Source organism: Grampus griseus (genome assembly GCF_964374135.1).
Source record: "Grampus griseus genome assembly, chromosome: 5".
In the NCBI taxonomy this organism is placed as follows: Eukaryota; Metazoa; Chordata; class Mammalia; order Artiodactyla; family Delphinidae; genus Grampus; species Grampus griseus.
Genome location: NC_138998.1, coordinates 76106578 through 76123591, shown reverse-complemented (window position 1 = coordinate 76123591; position 17014 = coordinate 76106578). Strand labels below are relative to the sequence as shown.

At 39.9% G+C, this 17014-nt stretch overlaps 1 protein-coding gene across 1 annotated transcript in view; it reads left to right on the top strand.

Annotated features, from left to right (window-relative positions):
- FAM162A (family with sequence similarity 162 member A) overlaps positions 1–17014 on the top strand; it is a 33134-nt gene that overhangs the window by 15349 nt on the left and 771 nt on the right. Inside the window, exons 2-4 of the mRNA XM_082655104.1 lie at positions 8696–8818; positions 11559–11667; positions 14732–14840. Of these exons, the coding sequence (XP_082511230.1) occupies positions 8696–8818; positions 11559–11667; positions 14732–14840 (341 nt within the window). The remainder of the gene's footprint in view (positions 1–8695; positions 8819–11558; positions 11668–14731; positions 14841–17014) is intronic.

Below are 17014 nucleotides of genomic sequence, written 5' to 3'. Positions count from 1 at the left end.
CGCCACCAGGGAAGCCCTATTATTGTTTTTATTTTCATTACTCTAGGAGGTGAGTCCAAAAAGGTATTACTGCGATTTATGTCAAAGAGTGTTCTGCCTATGTTTTCCTCTAAGAGTTCTGTAGTGTCCAGTTTTACATTTAGGTCTTTAATCTATTTTGAGTCTATTTTTGTGTATGGTGTTAGGGAATGTTCTAATTTCATTCTTTTACATGTAGCTGTCCCAGCACCACTTATTGAAGAGACTGTCTTTTCTCCGTTGTATATTCTTGCCTTCTCTGTCATAGATTAATTGACCATAGGTGCATGGGTTTATTTCTGGGCTTTCTGTCCTGTTCCTTGATCTATATTTCTGTTTTTATGCCAGTACCATATTGTTTTAATTACTGTAACTTTGTAGTATAGTCTGAAGTCAAGGAACCTGATTCCTCCAGCTCCATTTTTCTTTCTTAAGATTGCTTTGGCTATTTGGGGTCTTTTGTGTTTCCATACAAATTTTAAAATTTTTTGTTCTAGTTCTGTGAAAAGTGACATTGGTAATTTGAAACAGATTGCACTGAATCTTTAGATTGCCTTGGATATGATAGACATTTTGACAACGTTGATTCTTCTAACCCAAGAACATGGTATATCTTTCCATCTGTTTGTGTCATCTTTGATTTTTTTCAAGGGTGCCTTATAATTTTTGGAGTATAGGTCTTTTGTCTCCTTAGGTAGGTTTATTCCTAGGTATTTTATTCTTTTTGATGCAGTGGTAAATGAGATTGTTTCCTTAATTTCTCTTTCATTGTTAGTCTATAGAAATGCCGCAGATTTCTGCATATTAATTTTGTATCCTGCAACTTTACCAAATTCATTGATGAGCTCTAGTAGTTTTCTGGTAGCATCTTTAGGATTTTCTGTGTATAGTATCTTATCATCTGCAAACAGTGACAATTTTATTTCTTCCTTCCAATTTGGATTCCTTTTATTTCTTTTTCTTCTCTGATTGCTGTGGCTAGGACTTCCAAAGCTATGTTGAATAAAAGTGGCTAGAGTGGACATCCTTGCCTTGTTCCTGATCTTAGAGGGAATGCCTGCAGCTTTTCACTGTTGGGTATGATGTTTGCTGTGGGTTTGTCGTATATGGCCTTTATTATGTTGAGGTAGGTTCCCTCTATCCCCACTTTCTGGAGAGTTTTTATCGTAAACTGGTGTTGAATTTTGTCGAAAGCTTTTTCTGCATCTATAGAGATGATCATATGGTTTTTATTCTTCAGTTTGTTAATGTCATGTATCACACTGGTTGATTTGTGGATATTGAAAAATGCTTGCATCCCAGGGATAAATCCCATTTGAACATGGCATATGATCCTTTTAATGTATTGTTGGATTTGGTTTGGTGGTATTTTGTTGAGGATTTTTGCATGTATGTTCATCAGGGATATTGGCCTGTAATTTTCTTTTTTGTGTGATATCTTTGTCTGTTTTTGGTATCAGGGTGATGGTGGCCTTATAGAATGAGTTTGGGAGTGTTCCTTCCTCTGCAATTTTTTGGAACAGTTTCAGAAGAATAGGTGTTAACTCTTCTCTAAATGTTTGATAGAATTTGCCTGTGAAGCCATCTGGTCCTGGACTTTTCGTTTGTTGGAATTTTTAAATCACAGTTTCAATTTCAGTACTTGTGATTGGTCTGTTCATATTTTCTGTTTCTTCCTGGTTTAGTCTTAGGAGACTGTACTTTCTAAGAATTTGTCCATTTCTTCTAGGTTGTCCATTTTATTGGCATATAGTTGCTTGTAGTAGTCTCTTATGATCCTTTGTATTTCTGTGGATTCAGTAGTAACTTCTCCTTTTTCATTTCTAATTTTATTAATTTGAGCCCTTTCCTTTTTTTTCTTGGTGAGTCTGGCTAAATGTTTATCAATTTTGTTTATCTTTTCAAAGAATCAGCTTTTAGTTTCATTGATCTTTGCTATTGTTTTTTTGGTTCTATTTCATTTGTTTCTGCTCTGATCTTAATGATTTCTTTCTGTCTACTAACTTTGGGCTTTGTTTGGTCTTCTTTCTGTAGTTGCTTTACGTGTAAGTTTAGGCTGTTTATTTGAGATCTTTCTTGTTTCCTAAGGAAAGCTTATATTGCTATAAACTTCCCTCTTAGAACTGCTTTTGCTGAATCCCATAGATTTTGAATTGTTGTGTTTTCATTTTCACTTGTCTCTAGGTATTTTTTGATTTCCTCTTTGATTTCTTCAGTGATCCGTTAGTTGTTTAGTAGCATATTGTTTAACCTTCATGTGTTTGTGTTTTTTGCAGTTTTTTTCTTGTAGTTGATTTCTAGTCTCATATTGTTGTGGTTGGAAAAGATGCTTGATATGATTTCAGTTTTCTTAAATTTACTGAGGCTTGCATTGTGGCCCAACATGTGATCTATCCTGGAGAATGTTTCATGTCCACTTGAGAAGAGTGTGTATTCTGCTGGCTTCAGATGGAATGTTCTATATGTAACAAGTAATTCCATTTGGTCCAATGTGTCATTTAAGATCTGTTTCCTTATTGATTTTCTATCTGGATGATCTGTCCAGTGATGTAAGTGGGGTGTTAAAGTCCCTTACTGTTATTGTGTTACTGTTGATTTCTCCTTTTATATCTGTTAATATTCACCTTGTATATTAAGGTACTTCTATGTTGTGTGCATATATATTTACAATTGTTATATCTTCTTCTTGGATTGATCCCTTGATTATTATATAGTGTCCTTCTTTGTCTCTTGTAACAGTCTTTATTTTAAAGTCTATTCTGTCTGATATGAATATTGCTACTCCAGCTTTCTTTTGATTTGCATGGAATACCTTTTTCCATCCCCTCACTTTCAGTATGTATGTGTCCCTAGATCTGAAGTGGGTCTCCTGTAGACAGCATATATACAGGTCTTGTTTTTGTATCCATTCAGCCAGTCTATGTCTTTTGTTTGGATCATTTAATTTGTTTACATTTAAGATAATTGTCAATATATATGTTCTTATTGCCATTTTGTAAATTGTTTTGGGTTTGTTTTTGTAGGTGTTTCTCTTCCCTTTCTCTTTTGTTCTGTTCTCTAGTGATTTGATGACTAATGTTAGTGTTGTGTTTGGATTCCTTTTCTTTTTTGTGTGTATCTATTGTAGATTTTCAGTTTGCAGTTACCATGAGGTTTTGATGTAGCAGTCTCTCTCTCTCTCCCTCTGCCCTCCTCTATCTCTCTCTCTATATATATACATACATACATATACACACACACACACACACACACACACACACACACACCCATATATATATATATATGATTGTTTTAAGTTGCTGGTCTCTGAATTTCAGATGCATTTCCAGTATCCTGCATTTTTTGTACTCTCCTCTTCTATCAATTGTTGGGTTTTGTTTTTGTTTTTTGCGGTATGCGGGCCTCTCACTGCTGTGGCCTCTCCCGTTGCGGAGCACAGGCTCCAGATGCGAAGGCTCAGAGGCCATGGCTCACAGGCCCAGCCGCTCCGCGGCATGTGGGATCTTCCCGGACCGGGGCACGAACCCGTGTCCCCTGCATCAGCAGGCAGACTCTCAACCACTGCACCACCAGGGAAGCCCCGATTGTTGGTTTTGATATCATATTTGTGTGTGGATGATTTCTTACCTTTACTGTATGTTTGCCTCTACTGGTGAGGTTTCCCATTGGTAATTTTCTTGCTACTAGATGTGGGCTTTTCTGCTGAGAAGTTCCTTTAGCATTTGTCATAAAGCTGGTCTGTTGGTGCTGAATTCTTTTAGATTTTGCTTGTCTGTAAAGCTTTTGATTTCTCCATCAAATCTGAATGAGAGCCTTGATAGGTAGATTATTCTTGGTTGTAGGTTTTTTTCCTTTCGTCACCTTAAATATATCATCACTCCCTTCTGGCCTGCAGAGTTTCTGCTGAAAAATCAGTTGATAACCTTACAGGAGTTCCCTTGTATATTATTTGTTGCCTTTCCCTCGTTGCTTTTAATATTTTCTCTTTGTCTTTAATTTTTGTCAGTTTGCTTACTATGTTTCTCAGCATGTTTCTCCTTGGGTTTAATCCTGTATGGGATTCTCTGCACTTACTGGACTTCGATGACTGTTTCCTTTCCCATGTTAGGGAATTTTTCAGCTATTATCTCTTCAAATATTTTCTCAGGCCCTTTCTTTCTTCTTCTTGGACTCCTATAATGCAAATGTTGGTGCGTTAAATGTTGTCCCAGAGGTCTCTTAAACTGTCCTCATTTCTTTTCATTGTTTTTTTCTTTATTCTGTTCGGCAGCAGTGATTTCCACATTTCTGTCTTCCACCTCACTTATCCGTTCTTCTACCTCATTTATTCTGCTATTGATTTCTTTTAGTGTGTTTTTCATTTTAGTTATTGTATTGTTCATCTCTGTTTGTTCTTTGTATCTTCTAACTCTTTGTTAAACATCTCTTATATCTTCTCAGTCTGTGCCTCCATTCTTTTTCTGAGATCTTGGATCATCTTTGATATCATTACCCTGAATTCTTTTTCTGGAAGGTTGCCTATCTCCACTTAATTTCATTGTTTTTCTGGGGTTTTATCTTGTTCCTTCATCTGGAATATACTCCTTTGTTGTCTCATTTTATCTAACTTTCTGTGATTGCGGTTTCCACAGCCTGCAGGGTTGTACTGCCTCTTGCTTCTGGTGTCTGCCCCTGGTGGGTGAGGCTGGTCTAAGAGGTTTGTGCAGGCTTTCTGGTGGGAGGGACTGATGCCTGCCTACTGGTGGGTGGAGCTGAGTCTTGTCCCTTGTTGGGCAGGCCTGTGTCAGGAGGTGTGTTTAGAGGTGGCCATGAGCTCAGGAAGATTTTAGGCAGCCTGTCTACCAATGGGTGGGACTGTGTTCTCACCCTGTTAGTTGTTTGGCCCGAGGCATCCCAGCACTTGCACCTACCAACTGTTGGGTTGGGCCAGGTTTGTTGTCTAAATGGTGGCCTCCCGGAGAGCTCACACTAATGAGTACTCCCTGGTATCTCTGCCACCAGTGTCCTTATCCCCACAGTAAGCCACAGCTGCCCCCCACCTCCACAGGAGACCCTCCAAGACCAGCAGGTAGGTCTGGACCAGGCTCCTATGAAGTTACTGCCTTTTCCTGGGTCCTGGTGTGCACGAGACCTGTGTGCATCCTCTAAGAGTGGCATATCTGTTTCCACCAGTCCTGTGGAGTTCCTGCGATCAAGCCCTGCTGGCCTTCAAAGCCAAATGCTCTAGGGGCTCCTCCTTCCGATGCCAGACCCCCAGGCTGGGGAGCCTGGCCCAGGGCTCAGAACTCTCACTCCTGAGGGAGAACCTCTGCGTTATAATTATTTTCCAGTTTGTGGGTAACCCACCCGGTGGGTATTGGATATGATTGTATTGCAGATGCATTCCTCCTACCATCTTGTGGAGCTGCTTCTTTGTCTTTGGATGTAGAATATCTTTTTTGGTAGTTTCCAGTCTTTTTCGTCGATGGTTGTTCAGCAGTTATTTGTGATTTTAGTGTTTTTGTGAGAGGAGGTAAGCTCAACTCCTTCTACTCTGCCGCCATGTCTCCAATCCTCCTTTACTTTCAAACTGAGAGTTGTGGTGGATGAGCTTTTTGCCTTCCCCAGATGGTTGAAGCTTACAATTTTTGTTTTTGGAAACCCTACCGCCTCCTTATTTCTATTATTATTTTTGCAAGAAAGGTATAAAGAGAGTTGGAGTGGAGGTGAGATTTGTGATTGAGAAAGTCCTGGACTCCCTTCTCCATCTTTCACCTCTTTCTCTCTGATTGGTTCCTGTCCAGCAGCAGATTGAAGCAGGAGATGATTCTGAATTTTACACTTTAAAAGGATGAATTTTTGATGTGGAATTATGTATCAATAAGTGTTGTTTTAAACATCTTTAGACATATATAAACATATGCCTATGAGAAGTCCACAGTGATATCTTTTAGATTGCTATGTTTAAAAGTTTTCTTAACAGCAAGAGAAAAAAAAAGCAAGGGAATTATGTTTCTCACCAACTATGGGAGGTCCAGTGCTATAATCACATTTTACTCTTCGTTGCTCTCTTGCATCTCCTTATTGCTTCAAACTCTGAAGGTGCAATGACACTCAATTAGGAGTTTGGAATTTCAAAGGTACACACTGTCCACTAACAAATAGATTTTTAAAACTGCTTGAATTCTCCTGTGATGGTTTTTTTTTCTTTGCGGTACGCGGGCCTCTCACTGCTGCGGCCTCTCCCGTTGCGGAGCACAGGCTCCGGACGCGCAGGCTCAGCGGCCATGGCTCACGGTTCCCGCCGCTCCGCGGCATGTGGGATCTTCCCAGACCGGGGCACGAACCCGTGTCCCTGTGTCCCCTGCATCGGCAGGCGGACTCTCAACCACTGCGCCACTAGGGAAGCCTTCCTGTGATGTTTTAAGCACAAAGCTGTGAGGGTACACTCTTGTCGCATTAAAGGCAAGTCTTGGGCATGTTTTTCTTTGTCACCCAGAGCATCATGGAGGGTCAGGACCCTGGTCAGATTTATCATTGGTGCCTTTCCAGCTTTCTTTTCTGTTTCATTCTACTGCAGTGCTCCCTTTCTTCCATGTCCTAGGACCCTAGGGCTCTTTTGTGATCTTCTGACTGAATCCTATACCAGTCCTGCTCTCTCTTATACCACGACACCCCCATACTTAGAATTATCCCGTTTTACCCTCATCAGAACTGTTTATGGCTGTCTCTGCTTTGAATTCTGATTAATTATTGACATTAAAAATGTTCATGCTAATGCTGAAGGTGAAAATTTCTAAGTTCTTAAGCATGCATTCATTTTAAGAAGGAATGTGTCTCTTAGGTTTGTTCACTGAAAAGGTCTGGAAACAGTGACAAACTCAGTAACAATGAACCTCCCTCAGGCATCTCTAAGAACATTTTCTACTTAAAGGAACCAGAGCACTTTGGAGGAATGTCTGATTCCAAATCTGGGGCAGGAAGCATTTAAAATGAGTACAGAACATGTTAAAAAGTAAGGCAGCTATAAATGATTACTGGGCACATGTTGAAAGGACCCAGGAGCCAATTAGAAAGGTCCCCAGTGACTAAAGATAGGAACATCTAGGCATTAAAAAGAAAAATAACTGGAATGGACTGGAGCACATCACATGTGTTAAATGCAAGAGTTCCTTATGTTACTTATAAACAAAAGGTTACCTGTGGAGGTTGCAAGGAAACCAATTCATTGATTTGAAAACTGGCAAATAAAGGGAAAGAATCAAGCATTTATTCTACATTTCTTATATGACTTTTACCTCAGGATAACCAAATAAGTAAAATAGAAAAAAATACTACCATCTTGCAACCCCTAATGAAACAGTCACCAATGTCTGCATAAAACATTAGATGAAAGGTGATGGAGAACTTTATAAGGATGAGTCACACTGATAGTATCTACTGCTCAATCTTAATATAACAAAAAGACAAAAATCGATGTATACCTTAGGATGTCATACGGTAGGGTGTACACAGTACCGCCTATGACATTTTCTTGCTAAAAATTCTAACCTGAATCTGATGAAACCTCAAAAATCTGTTTACAAGAAATAGGGGAATTAGAAGAATATGTTAAATAACACCATGGAGAGGCAATCAGCAAAACCTAAAGCGAGGGAAATTCGAACTAATGATCTAGTTTCTTCAACAAATAAGTGACAGGAAAAAAAGGAGGGAGAGACCTATACGGCATGCATCAACCGTATTCAGTGTGTGCACCTATTTAGAATAAATCCACTGTAAAAAAAATTGTGAGTCCGTTGGAGAATTGAATCATAATGTCATTTGATCATAATGTGCTGATATCAAAGGAATATTTTTTAGTTATGTTAATGGTATTCTGGATATGATTTTGAAGTTATTATTGTTTTGAGATAAGTACTGAAGTGTTTATCGATGAACTAATAGGTTGTTGGGGATTTGCTTTAAAATAATCCGGTTGGTGGGAGGGAGTGGGTGGGATTCAGACGACACAATATTGGCCATGTATTGATAATTGCTGAAACTGGGTGGTGAATACATAGTGATTTGTAATACTATTCTCTATAGGTGCTTAGAGTTTAGACTTTAAAAATTAACTGCATACATATACTGTATATGATAACATAGTTTTATACATTTGTATGTATATAAATATATATATAGTTTTTAAATTATACATAAATTGTGACTGTATCTAAAGTTGATTTCTAATTGGAGAATTATGTCTTGGAAGGAACAAGGCTTTCTAAAGAGCCCCTTGCTGGCCATTGCAGCCCCCTACCCAGAGTTTATCAGAACAGTATTGGCAACTTGGCATCTTGTTTTAGCACTTCTGGGAGGTTGCTGATCTTTACCTCAATGGCCAAGGGTCATAATCCATAATATTCCCACCAGAATCATTATGGTTATGATAAGACACGTGAGAAGTGCTTTTATAAAACTTACAGCTGATAAAATGTTTATGTTGTAAATTCGTAATTTCCTAGTCAGCAAAACATGCATATTTTAAGATAGCACTAAGCATAGCACCTTAAATATAGTACATGTATCTTACATATAGAGTAGGATATTCATTTTTAAGTGAGTTAATCTTTATAAATGAAATTGTGTCTTGCAGATATTTCTCATTTTGAGACATCGATTTCCTTTCTCTGAAACATTTTTCTCTCTTTTCTAGGAAGTTATTTTAGGTTCTGTGAAAGAGATGCTGTCTCATCTTTAAGGCCTACCAGAAACTCTGATTTGAAGAGAATAAATGGATTTTGCAACAAACCCCAGGAAAGTCCAAAGCCTCCAACCCGTAAGTTTTTATTAGTCTTTCCAGTTATGGACTAGGCAGCTCCCAAAGACTAGAATAACTTGGAATCAAAAGAACCTAGGGGCTTCCCTCGTGGCACAGTGGTTAAGAATCCACCTGCCAATGCAGGGGACACGGGTTCGAGCCCTGGTCTGGGAAGATCCCACATGCTGCAGAGCAACTAAGCCCGTGCGCCACAACTGCTGAAGCCCGCGTGCCTGGAGCCTGTGCTCCACAACAAGAGAACCCACCGCAATAAGAAGCCCGTGCACCGCAACGAAGAGTAGCCCCCGCTCGCCACAACTACAGAAAGCCCTCTCACAGAAATGAAGACCCAACACAGCCAAAAATAAATAAATAAATTTATTAAAGAAAAGAAAAAAAGAACCTAAAAGAGAGGTGGTCACAGGGGTCCCTATATCATACCCTATCATGTAGTTCAGGCCTCCCAAATTGTGCTTATATTAGCTGTGCTTACATGTGGCAGTGATTTCTTCATTTTTCTCGTTTGTCATTTTCATCTCTTGCCTCAGGAATTTGACTGGAGCTTTTTATAGGACTATAGATGCACCAAAGTAAATAGTGGTCTAGAAATCATCTTTTAAGGAACCTCAAAGATGAACCAAATCAAAAAATGATGTTTTGGGTAAAATATAATTAGGGCTACGCACTGGCTTGTACATTGACTTTAGCCATGTTTAGTCCTATCCCTAACTCCAAACCCTGTCATTGTCACCACTGTGGAAGAAGGAGCATAATATATAAACTGTAGGGTCCCAGGAACTATTTGCTTGTTGCTTCTTCATGGCAGTGCACTAGGGCTAGGCAGGTATTGGTGAGTGGAAAAGAATTATTCTCAAAGAATATTTATCAAGAGCTTCAGAATGTTTATACCCTTTGACTTGGTATTTCACTTCTGGAAATCTATCCTAAGGAATAATCCCTATATGTGGAAAAAGCTTTGAATGTAAAGATGTTCCTATTTATATATATATATATGGAAAATGAGAAATTAGTCTAAATGTTAAGTAATCTGGGAATGATTAATTATATATGTTAGATCTACTTGATGAGGTTTTGCAGCTGTTGGAAATAGGGCTTATAAATACTGCATACTGGCATGGAGAGTGTTTGTCATCATGTTAATGAACAAAGCAGGATACAAAATTTTATATTGTGCGTAAGCACAAGCATGGTACATATAGAAATTACATATATATACATATGTATGGGGATAAGACTTAGGAAACACACCAAAATAAAAATATAGTGATCATGCTATGACAGGAGAATTAGGGGTGGTTTTTAAATTTTTCTTTTTTCACATCTATACTTTCTGAATTGTCTTTAATGAGTATATAGTACATAAAATGGAAAAAAATTTTAAAAAACTCTAGAGAAAGTTGTGCCAAGCACTGGAATGGTTAAAAGATAAAATCACAGCAGTTCTATTTCTGTACTTCTAAACCTCTTTTCTTGACTTTGGTTCTTTATGGATGTTTTTCCAAGTGACCTTCCTGTTCCTTTTGCTGTTGCCTTCTGGTTAAGTGAAAGGTGCAGCTTAAGCAAAGGTGATGTGTATGTAGTCAAGGAGATGGTCTGTCTGCAAGAGAGATGTAGGCATTATATGGAAGTTGGATGAGATTATCTCCAAGGTCCTTTCTAACCCTGACATTCTGTGATTCCCTAGCTTTTTCTGCTCCTTGCCTTCAGTGACTTCCCCTTCCTTTGAAAGGCTCTCTTATAGTCTATGGTTCTACCTTTCTTGTTCATTTTCATCTTTGGCTGCTCTGTTTTCCTCTGCTGCCTCTTTCCCGTCTCCTTTCTGGGTCATGCCCCAAGGCTCAGCCCCTGGTCTTCTGTGTTTCTCTGTCATCCTCACTGGTTCTCCCTTTGCACTAGTGGTTATCTCCACTCCCAACTTATTAATGAAACCTACTCAGATGGCATGAATTTAGAGTCAGTAGATCTAAAATGGCATTCATGCTTTTTCCTCTCCTGACTGGTTCTTTTCACAATCTCCTTATTTTGGTTAACAATACTGTTATTGTCTTACTCATCCAAGTTTTAGGTTCTTCATGAATCCTTCTTTGTCTTCATCTCCAAATTCTTTCAGTCATCATCATATTGACTTTGTTGTCTCTCTTCCTGCTGTTATAACTCTAGTTCTGACTATATCACCTCACCCTTGTATTGTACTACCTTGTATTATAATCTTCTGTTTGGACTTGTTGCCCACTCTGTCCTATCCTTTTGCTTTCCATCCATTATGCAGATTAAATTTTCTAGAATGTTAACTTCTTCCTTGCTTCAAAGTGTACAGTAGTTCTTGAATCAGGTCTAAAAAGCTTAGCCTGCCATTCAAGTTCTTTTATAATCTGATTTTACCTACAAACTTTTTTTTTAATTCTACTGAAGTCTAACAGGCTCCTCACTGTTCTTTTTTTAGTTCATCCTTCTCACCTTTATAACTTTGTTCATGGTGTTCTTTCAGCTTTCAATGGCTATGGCTTATATTGGGAAATAATGCTTTTATTTTACTTCAGTCCTCACAGAATTTTTGAATCTCATTTAAGAAATGAGCAACCTAAGAAATTCCATCCAAACAAAGCTCTAATTAGCTTGAGATTTCTCAATGATTCTGTTTAGCAAATAGCTAAAAAGCACAAATAGCATTTTAATGTTGCTAAATTTGAGAGTCAGTCTCATATAAGTAAGATATCTTCTCTTGTTTTCCTCATAGACACTTACAGCCACAGAGTGCCATTGCATAAGCCTACGGATTGGGAGAAGAAGATCCTAATATGGTCAGGTCGCTTCAAAAAGGAAGATGAAATCCCAGAGACTGTCTCGTGAGTGCTGAATTTAGGGTTGTAAGCAGCTTTTATTTTTCAGTAGTCTATTTTAAAGGAAAAGCAGTTCCTCTGAGTCTGACTACTTAAAACCTTTCAACCAAATTTTAAAACAGTTTCCACTTCTCTAAATGTTTCCTCTTTGGCAAGTACCTGGAATAATAACAGTGCTGGAAAATCTATGTGTTATCATTGATACCTTATGTAGTGCCTAGTGAAGAGCTGTTAGATACTCTGAAGTCAGCTGATTTGATATCCTCTCCTAGCTACAGAAAGTGACTAAATTAGTTTTTCTTTCTTACATTTCATTGTTAGTGTATAGAAATGCAACAGCTTTCTGCATAGTAATTTTGTATCCTGCAACTTTACTGAGTTCACTGATGAGCTCTAGTAGTTTTCTGGTGGCATCTTTAGGATTTTCTATGTATAGTTATCATGTCATCTGCAAACAGTGACAGTTTTACTTCTTCCTTTCCAATTTGGATTCCTCTTATTTCTTTTTCTTCTCTCATTGCTTTGGCTAGGACTTCTAAAAATATGTTGAATAAAAGTGGCAAGAGTAGGCATTCTTATCTTGTTCCTGATCTTAGATCTTTTCAGCTTTTCACTGTTGAGTATGATGTTAGCTGTGGGTTTTTCATATATTGCCTTTATTATTTTAAGGTATGTTCCCTTTATGCCCAGTTTCTGGAGAGTTTTTATCATAAACTGATATTAAATTTTTTAAATTAATTAATTAATTTATTTTTGGCTGCGTTGGGTCTTCGTTGCTGTGTGCGGGCTTTCTCTAGTTGTGGTGAGCAGGGGCTACTCTTCATTGCGGTGCACGGGTTTCTCATTGCAGTGGCTTCTCTTGTTGCAGAGCACAGGCTCTAGGCACATGGGCTTCAGTAGTTGTGGTATGCGGGCTCAGTAGTTGTGGCTCGTGGGCTCTAGAGTGCAGGCTCAGTAGTTGTGGCACATAGGCTTAGTTGCTCCGTGGCATGTGGGATCTTCCTGGACCAGGGCTCGAACCCATGTCCCCTGCATTGGCAGGTGGATTCTTAACCACTGTGCCACCAGGGAAGTCCCGCTACTTTCATTTGTCTTTCTGTCTGCTGTTCTGTTTGGGTGATCTCCATTATTCTATCTTCCAGATCACTTATTCGTTCTTCTGCATTATTTAGTTTGCTGTTTATTGACTTTAGCCTGGTTTCACCTCAGCAGTTGAGTTGTCTAATTTTGATTGGCTCCTCTTTATAGTTTCTAAGTCCTTGTTACAGTGATCTGCATTTCTAGTGACTGCCTTTCTTAATTCCTCCAGCATTTTTATTACCTCACTTTTGAACTCGGGTTGTTAGACTGGAGAGGTCTGTTTCTTCAGTCTAGAGAAACAAACCAACTTGTTTGTTCTTTCAGGAGATTTCTCTTAATCTTTTAATTGGGAGTGGTTCCTATGTTTTTTCATTTTACTTATATTTCTCTGACTCTATGAATTTAAGGGAAACAGTTATCTACTGTGGTCTTGAAGGGCTATTTTTATGTGGGAATGACCCTGTGTAGCCTGTGTGAGCCCAGTATTTTTGGTGTGAGGGCTGTTTTTGGTATGGATGTCTGCCACATCTTTCCTCGATGTGTGTTGGCTGTTATCTCCTTCATAGTGGTGTGATTTGTGTTGTGGTAAGCAGAGTCTGCACTGGATCTTGTGTTGAGTGGGGCCTTCTCTTTGCTCTGTTGTTGTCACAGCCCTGTCATGGGCAGGTCTGTTCCCCAGTTGTTGGAAGAGAAGCCCTCAGGTCCGGTTCTAAGCTATGATGTGAGGTAGGCAGGAGTGGAGTGCTCCGGCTGGGAAAGGAGCTGCTGTGTATTCCCCCCCAGGAGCTGACTACCCAGACATGTGCTCTGTGACGTCGCCTGCCACCCACTGTGCAGGCTCACAAGTACACTGTTGTTGGCGTGGCCCTCAGCCCTGCCTCTGCAGTGGAGACACTGGTATTGGCTCTGATTTCAGCCCCACTTCTGTGTGTGTGCACCCACGAAGCCTGTTGCTCCTGGCACAGGACCCGTCTCAGCTACAGGAGAGCCAGTAATCAGCTCAGATTATCCCCAGGCGCTGCCACAGGCATAAATTCGCCGAAGTTGCACACCCGCAGGGAATCGCCTCAGATTTCAGCCCTACCTCTGTATGCGGGCAACCACCCAGCACTTGCACACTCCCAGAACTCATAGCGGCTAAGCCACACCCACTGTGAGCTCACCAAGAATGAGGCTGCTGTGGCAAGTCCCTGCCCCTACCTCAGCGTGCTGACAGTGGGGCTCTGGTGATGGGCATGGGCTGTGTCCTCCACACACTTCCAGTTGCAGCCTGGACTACACCTGAGGCCCTTCGGGCTGCCTCCGCACAGTCAAACTGAGTCTTCTCCTCGGGTTTTTCTGCTGAAGCCCAAGTTTCAGCCCTGAGCTGCTGCACACACACCAAAAGGCGCACGTCTTGGGCTGGGAAGTGCAGCAAGATGGCCAGGGCCACCTGTGCTGGTCTCTCTCTGTCCTGCCGACTGTATGCCGGCTGCTTCACTCTCCTCTGAGGCCTACTGTCTGTCCCCAGTGGACCTACCAGTCAGCTAAGGGGCCTCCCAGTGTGAGGGACCTTTTCCGCTTTCACGGCTCCCTCCCAAGGGTGCAGGTCCTGTCCCAATTCCCTTTTTTTTTCTTTTGTCCTACCCAGTTATTTGGTGATCTTTCTTGCAGCTTTAGTTGTATGAGATCTTCTGCAAGTGTTCGGTGGGTATTCTGTGAGAATTATTCCAAATGTAGGTGTATTTTTGATGTCTTTATGGGAGGATGTGAGTTCTATAATACCTCCTTCTATCTTCATCTACACCCCGTTATTGCGTTTCATATACAAAGTGAATTGTGAAAATGCTCCATCCTCCCCAAAGTCCTGTATGATCTCTAGGCCCCATCTCCTTTTTTATATGTATAGGCACTACTCTACTCCTGATTTGTGAGACACAGATTTATATCCTTCTGACAACTTCAGAAAGGGAAATTTTAACTTTCTCTCACGATCCCATTGTATTACTAGGTTTGAGATGCTCGATGCTGCAAAGAACAAGGTCCGGGTGAAGATCAGCTATGTAATGATTGCCTTCACAGTGGCAGGATGCATCTGGATGGTTATTGAGGGCAAGAAGGTGAGAGTGGACTTGCCGTCTATCTTTGTGTATTTTCCACAAAAAAACCTAGAGGAAGTCAGGGGTTGACCCTTGTATTTATTCTCTGTGATGAGGAGGCTACTTCCTACATGAGAAATGATAAGAAACAAAATAAAACATAGTAGGAACAAACCTGAGATATGATGCCTGGAGATAAATAGCAAATCCTAACTTTGGCAAGGTGAAGGACTAAATTAGTTTTGGTTAAGTAAAAAAAAGTGTTTAGTTATCACAGATGTCATAAGTAATGTAAAACAAGTAATATGACACTGGCATACTTACTAATAACTCCTTGCATGTCTGTAAAGCACTCTCATTTTTTTATTGATCCTCACTCTGCTCTTGGTGAGTGTTCTTATCACTGTTCTTTACCTGATGTTCAAACTGGGCCATATATCTAAGCTCCTAAGTGGTACATAGGAATTCAGGTCCAGAAATCCAGTCATTATTAACATCTATGTTACTGTCTTCCAAGTACCTTGCGGTTATCTTATTTAAACCTCACAACAACACTGCAAGATAGATAATTTGATTAGGACCTCATTTATAGATGAGGAAACATAGCTTAGAAACCTTTAGTAACTTACCCAAGTTCACACACATCTCCCTAATGGCTGAGCCACAGTTTGAACCTAGACCTGTCTAATTGAGGTGATGGTAAAAGTGCTCCCAGTTATTGATTGCTCATTATGTAACAGGTATTGTTAAACTTATTTAATGACCACAATAATTCTAAGAACCTAAGAGGTAGGTTCTCTTATTATCCATGTTTTGTAAAAGAGGAACCTGAAACTTAAAGATGTTAAATAATTTTCCCAATGTCACATAGCTAATAAGTGGCAAGACAAAAAAGTGGAGCCAAGTTTGCCAGTTACCAAACTGCATATATACTGTCTTGTGATTAAAATAGTTATTTTTATATGCAGCAGTACTGGCCAAGGCGTTACTTTAACACCATGTCTAATTCTATATATCACAGCTTCCATGTGGAAAGAGATGTCTCATATCTGTTGTCAGATATTTAAAGGGTTCTTCTGCAAACCCAGTGGTAACTGACATCCTTATCCCCAGTGAGTCCAGAGTAAAAGAAATGAACGTCTGGCTCTCTTTAGAGTCTTGGAATAGAAGATACTGACCATTTAGGCTGATGTTATGGGAGCACGAAGGGCAAGTGTGGAGGCCTGGGTGAATTTCTCTTGACTACTCTGTTCCTGCCCCACTTCAGTATTTTTTCTGTCTCCCTCTTTGACTTTTCATGCTTAGCTCTCAGACTGAACCTGCAGAAGCATGTAGACAGGACATAGGGCTTTCTAGAATTCTGAGAAATCTGCATTGCTTTTGTCTACTTGATTATACTAGCTGAGTTTATTTATTTTTTAATAAATTTATTTATTTGTTTTTGGCTGCATTGGGTCTTCGTTGCTGTGCACGGGCTTTCTCTAGTTGTGGCGAGTGGGGCCTACTCTTCATGTGGTGTGTGGGCTTCTCACTGCGGTGGCTTCTCTTGTTGTGGAGCATGGGCTCTAGGTGTACGGGCTTCAGTAGTTGTGGCTCGTGGGCTCTAGAGCACAGACTCAGTAGTTGTGGCACATGGGCTTAGTTGCTCCGTGGCATGTGGGATCTTCCCGGACCAGGGCTCAAACCCATATCCCCTGCATTGGCAGGCGGATTCTTAACCACTGTGCCACCAGGGAAGTCCTACTAGCTGAGTTTAAATACTCCATAAACAAATCACTTCTGAGGTCTTTCCTAGCCTCATCCAAGGGTATACGCTGTATAGTTTAAAGAGTTCCTCTCCTGTTCTATACTATAAAATTTTATTATTTCTTTTTTATGGAACTATCCGTTTCTAAAAAGTTGGTAAATGCTACTGGAATGAAGAACTTTTGAACTTAATGTGATTTAGAAGACAGAAATTAGCCATTGTGTTTTGTCCTCTCCATCAACTTACCAGTCCGATTCTCCTCCCCTCCCCATACTTAATTCTTTACATGTGAAATCACACAGATAGAAGAAAATACCACCTTATAGGGTGCTGTCTTCACTCATTTGGTATAAAAAATTTGAGACTGGTCTGTTTATGTAAGCTTCAAAGAGATGTAACAAGTCACAGGGAGGGAAATAAGGGAAGAGGATGGTTGTTTCTTCTCCAC